Below are 14,295 nucleotides of genomic sequence, written 5' to 3' on the forward strand. Positions count from 1 at the left end.
TTATGCGTCACAAGTTTTTTTAATATATGTACCTGTATCCTGATATATATTTTAAGGTAATTATTCACTTATACGAAGCCATCCCCGATTTCAATGTTTTTCACATATGTTATCAATGTCATCATCCTGAGTAATGTTGTGAAAATTTTAGGCCGCGCTCGGCATTTATTATAAAGTTATTAATACAAGTTTTATGATAGTAATAATAATAAACTTTGACAATCGAAGAAATGTCGATTAAGTATCTTTTCCACAGAAATTGCTTTGAGTAAGTTTTAACTTTTTAACAACGTTACTCAGGATGATGACTTTGATAACATATGTTGTAAAGGACATTGAAATCGGGGGTTGCTCCGTATAAGTGAATAATTATTACCTATTTTAATTCATGTACTTTAAATGTTTAAATGTTGTTTGCATGTTTTACACGCTACATAAAATTTATAAATAGAATTATGTCTTGAATTTTATATCAAGTTATAATCTAAAAAGGTTTTGAGAGAGAGAGAGAGAGAGAGAGTAAAATTATAATGAAAATTATAAATGACTCAAATAAGAAATAAAAATGTGAAATTGCAAAAAAATTTAATTTTAGATATTTCGATCAATTTTATGTCCGAAAAATGATATTCTATATTTCTATACATATCGATGACGTCAGAAATTGCCCTGGCACACGTATTACGTTGCATACCCTAATTATTCGATGCATTTTCAGTTCATTGAATATCAAAGAATTTCTTTTCGTCGAACCTTAAACAGTTCTCTCTCTCCCCGTCCCCCCCCCCCTTTCTCTCGCTCTCTCGTGGACCAAAACAGAAAAGACCGAGCATGACAAATAGTTCATTTTTTACAAAAAGATGGCAAGAATATTTTAAAATTAAAATTGACATTTACACGATTATGGGAAGACAACAAACCGATTTGGAACTACGCAGAGATTTATCTAGAACAATAAATTAACATGAAATTAAAAAAGATTGACTAAGAGCCGAACGCGAATGGTAGTGCGTTGATTTCGCAGAAAATAATTTTTCTTAGTATATTTACCAAGATCTAATAATATTTAAATTCTCATTTTTGAGAATTTTATAAAGCGACTTTGCCTCGATATTTTCTTCGCCTACGTCTCTTTAGGGAAGCAAAGAGGTATTCATAAAATTCTTAAAAATGAGAATTTAAATATTATTAGATCTTAGTAAATGCACCAAGAAAAATATGTGTCCTGTGCACTTATCAGTTTCGCAGAAAAATAATTTTTCTGCGAAATCAACGCACTACCATCCGCGTTCGGTTCTTACTCGTTCAGATTGAAAATTTCATGTTTGTAAACATTAAAGAGCTTTGCTTCTCTCAAGTAATTTAATAAATTAACATTTTGCAACCTAATGAACAAAAAGAACGTGTATACAAGTAAATCATTTTCTTTGTCGAGCAGAATTTTCCCAACTAGCTACCCTATATTCGACGCCTTGTAATTAATATCTCGCGAGATCAAGCAAAGTACTTTTAATCCGCTTTCTATGACGGTAGATATACGATCCTTTTCAAAATGCAGAGAATTTACGGAACTAGGGACGAAGCAGCAGTTACTTAATGCTAGAATAATAAATTTGTACATCATTAAGAAGGATGGACGGATTACTGTCTTTCAGCTAACAATTTATAATAAGAACGCGATGCGCGAAACGATAAAGTATATACATAAGTATATACATATATATATAAAATATATACATTGTTATATAGAAATAAAATGACGAAATATTTCACGCATTTTAATGATATTTTTCTACGAATAGTATCTCTCGTTAGGGGGAGGCAGTCATTCAACGAATAAATGTAATTCTCGCCGAAGAAAAATACAGAACATACTCTGCGTAAAAGTATTCTCACCCTCGATTGATCCAAACATGAGATTTTTTTGTGGCCGAGGCATTATATACATATATACTCATATAAAGTATATACATTATTATAAAGAAAAAAAGATAAGTCGACGAAATATTTCACGCATTTTAATGATATCCTTCTATGAATGGAATCTCTCGTTAGGGAAAGGCAACTATTCAACGAATGTACGTAATTCTTGCCGAAAGAAAAATACAGACCTATCCTATGTAAAAGTACTAGCATCCTCGATTGATCCAAACATGAGATTTTTGGTGTATGAGGCATTATAAAGGGAGAGGTGGTAAGAATGCGAAAGATTATCTAATCATTATGCTAACAAGAAAGCACAATTTAAATATCTTCTACTCTAGTTTTACATACTTTAATTTTTTATTTTTATTGTTAAAAAAATTACTTAAAAGCAATTATATATAAGTATATTATAATCTATTAATTATTTGAATGAATCACAGACATTATATGTATATATATATATATATATATAGTTAATATTTAATGTACGTATGACAAATTTTTAAATCTGCAATTCATCCCTCAATGTCAACTACAAATTGATGCACTAAAAGCAAAAGTCCAGGACCATCATGATGATGGAAGTATAACGAAAATAGGTCATGGATTCTGATTAGGCATGTTTAGAGAAATTCCGAGTATTTTCTTGAAAAGTAGGACGAACAAAATTAGCAGAAAATGCATAGTGCATTTCACCAGCGATGACAATTTGATATAAAAAAAATTGACAATTTAATATCGAACGAAAAAAGTAAAACATTTATCACAAGTTATGAAAATTGAAAGAGACAAATAATATATGAGTAATTCAAGATAGCATGCCATTTATTATAAAAAAAGAGAGAGAGAGAGAGAGAGAGAGAGAAAGAGAGAACGCCATAAGAATCGTTCATTATTCTCCCTTATATTGAGAATTCCTGCGAATCGATTAACAAATACCTTTGGGCCGGGGGTTCTCTTTCGTCATCTATGGCCTTCTCATCTCTTCGATCACTCTCGCGCAACCTCCCTTTCTTTCATTTCTCTCTCTCTCTCTCTTTCTCCCTTTCTCTTCCTTTCGATTGTCGTTTCGTATTCTCCGTCTCTGTTCGGCGTTTTATACCGAGATATTGAAGTCTGAACGAGAACCTCGAAGGTTCCGATCGAAGAACACCTCCATTGGTATTCCTAATAGCGAGAAAGGATGTCGGGTTAACATCGTTTAAAAGCACAAGCTGTCGCCCATTAATGCGCCCGGTAGCTCTCCGACAAATCTCATCAACGATTCTATTTTCGATCCCATAAGCGACGGCATCGAACAGAAACGCGAAACTGTAACGAGTCAGCCTATCGTTGCTCGACATAAAACAAGTTTCGCATCAACAGGCAAATAACGGAAACACAGCGTGTGAGTATAATTTCCGAAATCGATTTGCGCTGAAACACACAAAAGCTCGTTTCACGTGGTGCCCGAAAATATATATGTAGGATTTAGTTACTGCGGTATATCGCGCAAATTCAAAAAAATCAAGCAACATAGATATTTCGTAAAACATTTCGATATAAATAAACGATAATTAGTGACCAAAAATGTATACACTGAAAGTCCGCAGTAATCCGGGAATTAAAGAAGAAGAGAGTTCGAAATTCTCGCTGTTAAAAATTAAACGTAATACTAGTCTCGATTGATTTTTATGACAAAAAATAGATTATTTTTTTTAACTCAAATTTAATATCAATTTAACAAAAAAAATTTTGCTATCGCCAAGATATGATTACGTAAATTCTAAATACATGTATCCTAAATGCTATAAATAATTTAAATAATAATACACAATAATACTGGGGAGAGGGATGCATGCACACGCATACACAGCCACAACATAAAAGAAGAATAACATTCATTAATTTCCCAAGCATATATTATACTTATTCCTTAAACTTTTTAACAGATTTATATTCTATATTCGATTACATATTCATCAATTATAAATTCTGAATATTCTCAACAGGTCTTATTGAGGAAACACAAGATCGGTTTCAGATATTCTCACAAGACATATTTCAATTATAATATACTTCGAATATACAACAATATACAGCACTTTGTTGACAAATAAATTTCCTATCATCAGGGACTAGAGCAACTTATCCATAGACAAACTACGTTTCTGTTAGCAATGTTCTAACGTTAATCGAATCGCGCGCTAATCTCGCCAGGAAGTAAACCGGTGAGCGGAGTCGAGACGAAGGTAACCGGTCAGCAGAAGTTAGTTACAGAGTAAACATTGCTGCAACGCTTAATTGCCGTCATAACTAGAGACAGCTTAAGCTCTGCCGCAGGGATGTGATCGTTAATCCAAGATGATAACCACTAACTAAGAATCTAACCCTCGATCAACAATTTTTCCAAAGCCAAAAAACGCCAACTTATATCCTTCTGTATATATGTATATTTAAAAAAATGTTACTTGAAAAAAAAATTTTTAAAAGATGCACTTCGCATGTTTGCATTTCTTTCGCTCCACGTTTCTATGTTAAAAAGGTACTATACAGTTTGTAATACAATGGTCTAATGTCTAATATGTATAATAATTAATAACATAAAAGAATTGATAAGAATGAGATAATTATAAAAAATGCAATTATTTTATTTCATTATAGTAAATAATAAATTGCGTAAAAGTAATAAAACATTATATTCCCATTATATGCAAGGAATAAAATAAATGTCATATATTTTTTTTTCATATTAATATTTATAAAAGTGATAGTCGACTATAAATCAATATTTGCAATTTATAATTTCATACAAAACGATAAAATTATTAAAAATTATTTCTTCATAATATTAAATTATAATTGTTTATGACATTTATTATATTAAACATGTGTTATAATATTAAAACATCGCAGTTATAGTGAAAAGTAAGTGAAAGAATAAGGAAATAAAACATGACAATATTAGCTTTAAATACAGGACAGAAACAGTCCACTACCCACAAATTATGAAATAAGGATTTTGTACGAGAAAAGTGCTCGCAGCAGTTTCCGTCATAAATATCTTTCAACTTTGAATTAAGCTTATTAATGTAATATACTTTAATAACGTAATGTACTTTAATCAGCTTTAGTTATACCGTCTAAAATATAATGTGCTTCGTATGTGTATTTTACTTATCTCATAAAAAATTTTTGCTGAAATATATCTCATCTTTTTTTTGTAAATATTTCAGAAGAAGAAATTCTAATATGCAAGATATTCGCAAATATTTCATATTTCTACAAATTAATCCGTCGCTTTCGATGCAAAATTTCAGACGTCACGATTTGGATCATTAAATGAGAATAAAGGTAAATGAAAAACGTGATATCAGGTCGTAGTAAATAAATAAACTGCATGCATAATAAATAAACAAATTCACTCACCAGCTGTCACGCCGGTGCTACCGCCTGGCCAGATTCGCCAGCTGTTCCATCGACGCCAACTCCTCGGCGATTTCTGACATCGATTCAGCTCCTCCATCCAGATAACTCACACACGACACGAATATACGAAGAGAAGACAACGCGATAAATTACGACGCGTAACAATCTTTGAAGTGTCTATAAGCGTCTCTTAAATCTTATTTAGTATCGTCTATTGTGTTATCAAATTTTACAGCGTAATGCTATACGCTTATCGCAAACGCTTGACATTTTACTCGACACGCTGTTTACACGCACGTTTTATTTCTAATAAGAATAATATAGAATGAAATACGAACGGGATACTGCAACGTCGCCAAGAAGCGAAATGGGGAGACAATAATTTCACAAGAAAATACTGCATAATACATTCAATCGCGCGGTTGGAATAAACAAAACTAAAACTATAATAGTTATTGTGTATAAATTGCTGTGTAAGATGCAGAAATAATCACTCGGTAAATTGTTCAATAATTTTATATTTATATTTATATTTTATATTTAGTATACTGTTTTTTTATAATACATTCACGTATGCAAATTAGTTTGTACGTAATGCAAAATATCAATGTCGCGGACATTATTTAATTTAATACATATTTTATTTCATTCTTTTGAAATATAATAATTTCTGTAAACACTTCTACGCGATTTTATATTATCCGCATACTCATATTCGGTCAGAAAATGTTTCTGAGAAAATAATTAAAAAATATCTATTAATAAAATATTAAATTTAAAAAAAGAGTATAAAATAGATAACTTGTTGTTTCGGTAAAATCACAAACTCGAATTAGAACAGGTTTATTCGATATAGTAAACATATGTTCGAAACGAGGCACGATTAGAAGATTAAATAAAGCGCGTTTGTTTACGATCAATAATAGCAATATCCTCTTTGCAGCACGATTAGTGATGCGATGCACTCGGGGTAAGTAAATAATGCGAAATATATGCGAGGGACGTTCGCGATGGATAACAATTGTAGCCGCACACATTTGTGATTACGAAAACACGATTAAATCGTCGATTGCGCGTACCAATTATTACAAACGTAACTATCACCTTTCATCCAACACCGTAATTATAGGTGATAATTATCGACGCGCGTTTTCGACAAATAAAAAAGGAACGATAAGCTTAATGTCGATATGTAAAGCGCGCGAAACGAACATGGCATATTCACGCGGCAACATTGTACAATACTTCACGATTTTGATTCGGATGATCGAATATCATTATAGTAAACTTTATACGATCTTTTCATTATATTGATATGAATAATATATTAAATTATTACTTCGCGATGTGATTATTACATAAATTGAGAGAGAGAGAGAGAGAGAGAGAGAGATCTATCTATGATTATGATTTAAAAATTGACGCGATGAATAACCACCCTTAGGCAACATACAATATTTATAAAATATATATACGATCAGAGTTATGAATATTCCAGCAAATATTTGAGAGAAATATTTCTACAATATTACTACAAATATTAAAATATCACTATAAATATTTATTTGTTTACTTCGTAATACTTATCATCATTATTAGTATTCAACCTATATTTTAATAATATGTCAAATACAGTTTTTCCTCTCAATGTATATAAAATCTATATAAAATATTTATATAATGTTTTAAAAAAAAATAAATAGTAAAAATATTTATATCATAATAATATCTGTATACTGTCTGGATAGATGACTCGAAATCATCACACCGTAACCTAATGACATACTTAATCGAAACGTAAACCTCCTTGGAAATTGAGAAAATACTTATGACATTATGACAGTACCTTAATTATCCGTCACTTTACTCGACACTTACGCGTATCACTTCCGACGAATAAAAATTGCACGAAACGCGGAGCGATATCACCGCGCGACTACAAAGCTGCCGGCGCGACACATCAAGAGAGAGAGAAAGAAACAAAGATGGCGGCCTCGCGCGGCAACATGCGCGCTGAACTTTTCACGGCGTGGTATAACACGAGTATAACATAAACGCTTTAGCGTCCGCCGCACACTTTCGAGCCTCATAAATATCGAAAGAACTAAGTATACCGCTACGTAAGGTGGCCTCGGCGAAGACCGATGACAAGCACTTGCCGTCCTCCGACGCGATTCTGCACGTGGGTGTCGATACAAAATGCGCGTATAAAGCGCACGATTCGACCCACAAAATGTAAAGTAACAATGTAAGAAGTAACTGCGCTGGCAAAAAAATTGCCTAACAATTCAGAAACATTTTTGTCGAAATTTTCAGATTTCCGTGTCTGAAAGCATTAAAATAATTTCAAATAAAAATCACAAATCTGAATTCCTAGGCAATTTCTTACAGTGTATATACTTATTTGCGAGAATCGCTTTGACATTTAAGAAAAAGAGATTAATCGTGGGGTTGAAAAGCGCACTTTGAAAGCCGTCCTTCCTTTCTTATTCTGCCGCAAACGGTCAAGTCTTTTGCTTCCAACGACAGTCGAGTTCATTTGTCGAAATTACGTCTATTTGATCAAACGCGAGAAAGGGAAGAAAAGTAGGCTGTCGACGACGATGAGTTTCATGAAATTTTATCCAAGTTTCTTATTCCGTGTGGATCGTAAGAAAAAGAGAAAGGGATGAGAGGCTCGTGTCGCGTTAGCTAACGCTCCGTCGACTTTAAATTTTCTAATAAAGGAACGAGAATTCTCTTTTATCGCGCCTCCCGGTACGTTACGCCAAAGAACGCTGAAACGCGATACATGTGTATAGTAGACGTCAATAGCGATCTTGATCTAATCTTCGTGCGCTATCGATCATCGGGAGCATCCACCTTCCTTTCATATAGCCGTGAAACGCGCATCGTTAAACAAAATAATTAAAATAATAATTATGTTTTGTTGCGCCTGCAATATTTTTTATCGAAAATAATCATATATTATATTTTTGATATTTTTCTTATACTCACTTAAGACTTCAGCTTTACCTATGTGTCCTTTTAAAATCTACTCATTCTCACGTCTGAGTAATTCGCTAATGGAACGAGTCTCTTACCGAAATTGCCGCTGATTTATGCAGCGAAGAAATGAACTTGACGAAAAATGAATGTAGGATGATGAAAAAAAAAAAAACTATAAGGATTTTTTTCTCATTTGTAGCAAATTCGCTAAAAACACTCGAGCTATTTCTGTCTTGAACAGAAGAGTTCCGTGTAATTAACGTTCTCTTTCGCAGCGAGATTAATCTCCTTTGCGCGAAAAACCAGTAGTCAGATAATACGGCTTCGCAACGATAATTTTTGCAAAAACGTTCTATGAATATGAACCATCTCGCGAATGCGCGACGGGCTAAAAACAAAGTGGGCGAGAAGAAAAAGGGACTTTTAAAAACACAGTTTTCAGAGTGTCATTTCAAAGAGAAAATAATAATCGCGGTTTACCAAACTGTCGACGATTAAACGTGAAAAGCACGATTATCTCGTCATTACTTTCAAACATAAATTTCTAATCAACAATGAAAAGAAATTATGAAAAATTATAGATTATCATAGATTTTTTAAGATTAATTATAGATTAATAAATAAAGATTTAAATAAAACAGATTTTTTTACAACAAAATTTATAGGTCCGTGAAAAATTGTAGATTATCATAGATTTTAAGAATTATAGATTAATAAATAAAGATTTAAATAAAACAGATTTTTTTACAACAAAATTTATAGGTCCGTGCGTACATGTAGATTATTTTTGCAGAATTTTCTATATTACATATATGTATGTGATATAAAAAAAAATACAAAAGTTAAAAATCCATTCCATCATTATTGCATTGATAGAGTTCAATATTTCGTATACAATCATAATTCTAATACTACGTGTATAGTCCAATATTATGTATACAATCATACATAAATTTTTTACACTAATTATTAAAATATTATATAATTTATAATTATAACAAGTTAATTATAATGCATCACAGTTTTTAAAATTTTATATTCTTTTGAACAAATTATTTGAAACTCTGTATAATCAAAACTCACCTACATAGTTGTTAAGAAGAAAGATAACGACAAATCCGACAAATACCGAAACAAATTGCAAAATACCCCCAAATCTACGTGGACTTCTGTGCCATTTTGTTCTTTCTCTCGGAAGAACCTCACTAACGGTAACATATAACAAAGTTCCGCCTGCTAGGCCTTGCAAAATCGGTAAGACCGTCTTTGACCAATCTGTATTTGCCTACATGCACATTCGAAAGGAACAATAGAATTAGATATGTTCTCCAAAGATGTTGACTTTAAAAAGATTGATCTAAATGAGAACTTGACGAAAAAATTGAAGAATCTTTTCTCACCTGAAATGTTAGCATGCCGATGCCGATTCCAATCACAGATCCGATGGCGAATACGAAAATTACAAATACTAATTTAGGCACAGATTTGCTGACTCCCGCCAATTCCAATCCCAAACAGAAGCCGACGACAAATTTGTGTGATGCTACGGCTCCAGTCAACAACAACACCTGAAAAAAATGTTGACGTATATTACTGCATAAAAATTAAGTCCAGACATATTTATCAAAGAATTTGATACTGAAATTGAGAATATTCCGCGTTAGAGAATATTCTACGTTTTACAACATTATTATATTTCAATTTACTTTGTACAAATATATATATATAATGCATATAGAGAAAATATATATAATATCTTCTTTCTCCAGAGCTTTTTTTTCAGTAATTAAATTTCAAGTTTAAATATTATTCAAATTTAATTGAAGAGTGAATTTAAAATTGAAATTGAATTTAATATTGAAATATTTCACATTTTACGTTCCAACGATTATTTTTACTATACTATTATATGCACACAATGTGAATAGCTCTCATTTATCTTTTCCCAGGGTTTATTATATTTAGATTGTGTGCAACATATACCTCGGCGATTTGCGTTTGCAGGCCTATCGCAAGTCCTTCAAGAATGGCGTGTACAGTAAGGGCGAGGATAAGACCGGTAAGACCGGTGTTAGTATTGCTGCATTGCTCCCCGTGATTTCCATGACACAAAAATGTAGTCTCCTCGGCCGAGGGGCCGTCATGTGGGTTGCGTCGCGTCGCACCATAGCCGCTGATCGTCCATGTGCTATTGGTATTGTTACCAAAGGAACTCTGTCGATAATTAAATGGTACTCTCACATCTCCCTCGGATGCGTAAAGTTTGCTGTCTTGTGTGGCGACATTGTAACTGATACCATGGGAATGGTTCCGATAGTTCAAGCAACTGAAATTCAAGAGACAAAATTCGATCAAAGAGAAGCAAAACCGGAATTATGCAAAGATATGCGCATTGAAAGCGGAGAAATTTCAATTTACCAGCATTTAATCACGTCTTTCATCATCACAAATCATCTTAACTTCTTCTACTCGAGAATGTTGCATCATTTTACATGTATATTTTATATGTATGTATATATATATATATATATTTACAATTAAAAAGATTATGGCTGGTATTCATAGTTCGTATTTACTTAAGAGCATCTGAAGTATAGTCTTAAGATTCCATTTAACCAATGAAATGATCGTATAATATTTTCAGATCTTTCTTAAAAAGAGCAGATTCTGAATACCGATTCATAAGAGAAGAATTGTACATTACATATGTAATTTCGGAGGAAATATGTAAATTAAAAATGCACAAGTGAATTTAAGAAAATAATTTAAATACGGATATAAAACATTACAGTATTAAAATATTCGACCTCGATTCTTATTTTGCGGATAGCAAAAAGTACAAGAGTGTCGATCGGCAATCTTATATACAAACTAGCAACAAAGAAAGCTGATATCTAGTAGCGACGTCCAACAATGGCTCGAACTCGATCGTTTTCCACATCGTGTGGACATTATTACTAGATAAGCTCACTTTTCACCTTAAAGGAAGCTATTCGAGAATAAAGGAGCGGTTGTTTGAGTGCGCGCGATATTGAACGCGATTATTTTGCGCGACAGATCGCTATCGCGTTTGCACTATTTTTGTACTAGAATTTATTCCTACAAATTCCACCCGGTCGAACAAAGGGAAGTAGCAAAAAAATAACGTATCGTTGGGCATTATCTCCGTTACGTATCAAGCTCGATCCGTAAATTTATCTTTGTGTAAATCTCCCCTAGTGACGAAAAGAGAAGTTCGAAGGGAAACTTCTTGGCACATTTTTCAAAGTGATCGCGCGTAATCTTTCCCAGGAAAAAAAGTCGTTATTTGAAATTTGATAAAATCATTCACGAGATTGCTTTAAACTAATAAAAAATGTAAAGAATAGAAAAGAGTTTAGATTGCACATATTTATTTTTTATTCTTTCTATTCAAATTTTGCAACAATTTTGCAACTGATTATATACTAGTTATTCTGATTATTATTAAACAAAAATATTTTTCATAAAAAATTCTGAAGCAACACAAACTGAGTACTCTGTAATGTTTTATATGATAGCCTTGTTTTTTTTACTGTGAACGAACACTATCTCGTTATCAATGATAACGAATGATCTGATACTATCCAAGTACTATATCCGTAGCATCAATCGTAAAAATATTCAGAAACAAAAAGAAACCAAGATACTATAATTTATTATTTTTCACTATTAATTATAAATTGTATATTTCCATATCAAAGAGATGGACACTGAAAAAAATAAGACAAAACAAATTACAAAACAGTTTTAAAGTGCATTACGATTGCATTTTCCATCAATCATTTTTCCCACATCAATATAAACGCGCTCCTTCGATGCAAAATTATTAAAGGAACATCTCGCTAGATGTAGGTAGATCCGTACCTACCCTCGCTCGTTCGTATTCCTATGCATGGAATGATCCGTCTCGGACGCCACGTGACCGCCGCTTCGACAAAAGTGATGAACGCATTCATCGACCAGGTAGAGCAAGAGGAAGCCGCAGGAGAACACCAGCTCGGCGTAATCCGGTAGACCCTCGCGCACTTCCGGCAACACGTGCAGCATCGAGGTGGCCAAGAGGACACCGGCGCCGAAGCACAGGGCGCAGGAGAGCAGCAGCTTCCGCTGTAGACGCTGCGCGGTCGAGATGAAGCAGGCGGGTGCGATGCCGACGAAGAAGCTGCCGGCGCCGATCACCAACATCGACGCCAGCTTCGCTTGTAACGCGTTATCGAACATCGTCGTCGAATAATCGTATTATTATTTTTCCTGTTATCTCGACGTTACCGAGATTGGTCCCGTTCCTTAGAATAACGCGACAATTTATTAGCGTACAGGATTCTTTCTCGCGTACCATCGAACGTCAGATGAACGTGATTGCCGTCGTAATTCCACCAAACTCAATCTTAATTAAAAGAAAAACACTTTACGAGAAGGCGGCAAGACTGTGACACAGATAGACACGCAACGTCTCGAGGCGCGACCCTAATCTGACGATGATAACACTGATAGAGCTCTCGACACTTAATACCGTCACTAGTCGCTGTCCATCTACTGATAAACATTGGAGGAATAAGAGTATATATACTATATTATTGTGTGACTGTATAGCGTTTTGAACTGAAGGTTTTAAGAGCGGTTAAACCGAATTTGTCATAACATATGTTCGACCGAAAATTGCTTTTGAATCTGATTAATATAAACATTACATTAATAACATAAATAACAATTTAAAATACGTTCTATTTGATGTTGTTTTGATTTTAAAGCACACGATTTTTTGTCCTGCTTAATCAAACACTTGGCATTTCATTGATTAATCTAAATAGTTAATATATAGACTCTTTTATTAGTAAACTCGAGACGAAGTTTATAATATTATTAGCTCTCATAGAGCGATCAAATTCGCTTCATTAGCAAACACTATATATGATTTTATTGATAATTTCATAACGCGCGTTATCGATCTGTAATTTTAATTTTGATTTATCACTAAACAATGTATGTAGAAAGACAGAAAGAGAGAGAGAGAGAGAGACAGCGCCTTAGTTTTGTGATAATATCTGAATGTAAATTTTGGATGTTATAAAATCTTGATATCTTATATTTCGTATTAAATTATCAATTAAATCAAGTCAATTGTCGATTAAATCACTCTTCATGCCAATAATAACAATTGTTGCAAAAGCCCTAATATAAAAATTGATAGAATATTTGCGCGTGTGAGAGTAATAAGATAAACTTTCCGCAAAAAAATTTGACCGGAAAACTAATGACGAAGCTTGAGATGCAATTTTAATGAACTCGATTGCGATAAACACACAGAAATTATTTATATATATATATATATATATATATATATATATATATATCACTTAAAGGTGCAAAATTATATTTTTGATATTAACATTTCGATACGCATAAAAAATATCTTTTATATTTAATAAGATTATAATTAAATTATATTTGAAATGAATTTCTATTAAAATGAATTTCTAAATAAATGAATCTATTTCACTAGAATACAATAACTTGTATGTTAAATGTCATGTTAACAAAAATATATAGTACGTCCCTATTTTTTTAAATTTTTCAACATAGATTATAAAGGATTATGTATCTGACCTTTTCAGATATTTTCTATACTAATTTTTTTTTTATTTTCACTTTTATTTTTACTTTCTCCTTTCGTTTTGCCTCCAATCCAAAGTGTATATTGCATATATAGAGCTTATACATACAGAGCAACAATAAGCGCTATGATTGATTGTACCATATGTTTATTTCAGGACAAGAACAGAAAGTATGCAATTTACGTAGAAGAGAAAATCTCTTTCATAATTCCTAGTCACTAGATTACAAAGTACCGCAATTCATAAGCAGAGAGAAGCCTAAGAGACGCCATGCTCGGTTTTACGTGATCCCTGAAAGCGATACGCCCTCTGTGAACATAAAAACGTGGACATTGAA

General features: G+C 32.8%; 2 protein-coding genes across 3 annotated transcripts in view; both read right to left on the reverse strand.

Moving 5' to 3' along the window:
* The window catches only part of LOC140671099 (dual specificity calcium/calmodulin-dependent 3',5'-cyclic nucleotide phosphodiesterase 1), a 113,722-nt gene extending 106,444 nt beyond the window's left edge, over positions 1-7,278 (reverse strand). Inside the window, exons 1-2 of one of the 2 annotated variants that reach the window (XM_072902240.1) lie at positions 7,181-7,278; positions 5,335-5,640 (exon numbers count right to left, since the gene is read on the reverse strand). In XM_072902240.1, the coding sequence (XP_072758341.1) occupies positions 5,335-5,431 (97 nt within the window). In that variant the 5' untranslated portion in view covers positions 5,432-5,640; positions 7,181-7,278. Of the gene's footprint in view, positions 1-5,334; positions 5,641-7,120 lie in introns of both variants that reach the window. The other variant, XM_072902248.1, reaches the window with a different exon arrangement.
* Zip88e (Zinc/iron regulated transporter-related protein 88E) lies at positions 7,121-12,988 on the reverse strand. The gene is made up of 4 exons (XM_072902519.1): positions 12,212-12,988; positions 10,306-10,648; positions 9,723-9,890; positions 7,121-9,607 (listed from the first exon to the last, which is right to left on the reverse strand). The coding sequence occupies exons 1-4, from the start codon at positions 12,562-12,564 to the stop codon at positions 9,395-9,397; spliced, it is 1,077 nt and encodes a 358-aa protein (XP_072758620.1). The 5' UTR covers positions 12,565-12,988; the 3' UTR covers positions 7,121-9,394.
* Between the last annotated feature and the right edge of the window lie 1,307 nt (positions 12,989-14,295).

Source organism: Anoplolepis gracilipes, chromosome 1, assembly GCF_047496725.1.
Source record: "Anoplolepis gracilipes chromosome 1, ASM4749672v1, whole genome shotgun sequence".
Classification (NCBI taxonomy): domain Eukaryota; kingdom Metazoa; phylum Arthropoda; class Insecta; order Hymenoptera; family Formicidae; genus Anoplolepis; species Anoplolepis gracilipes.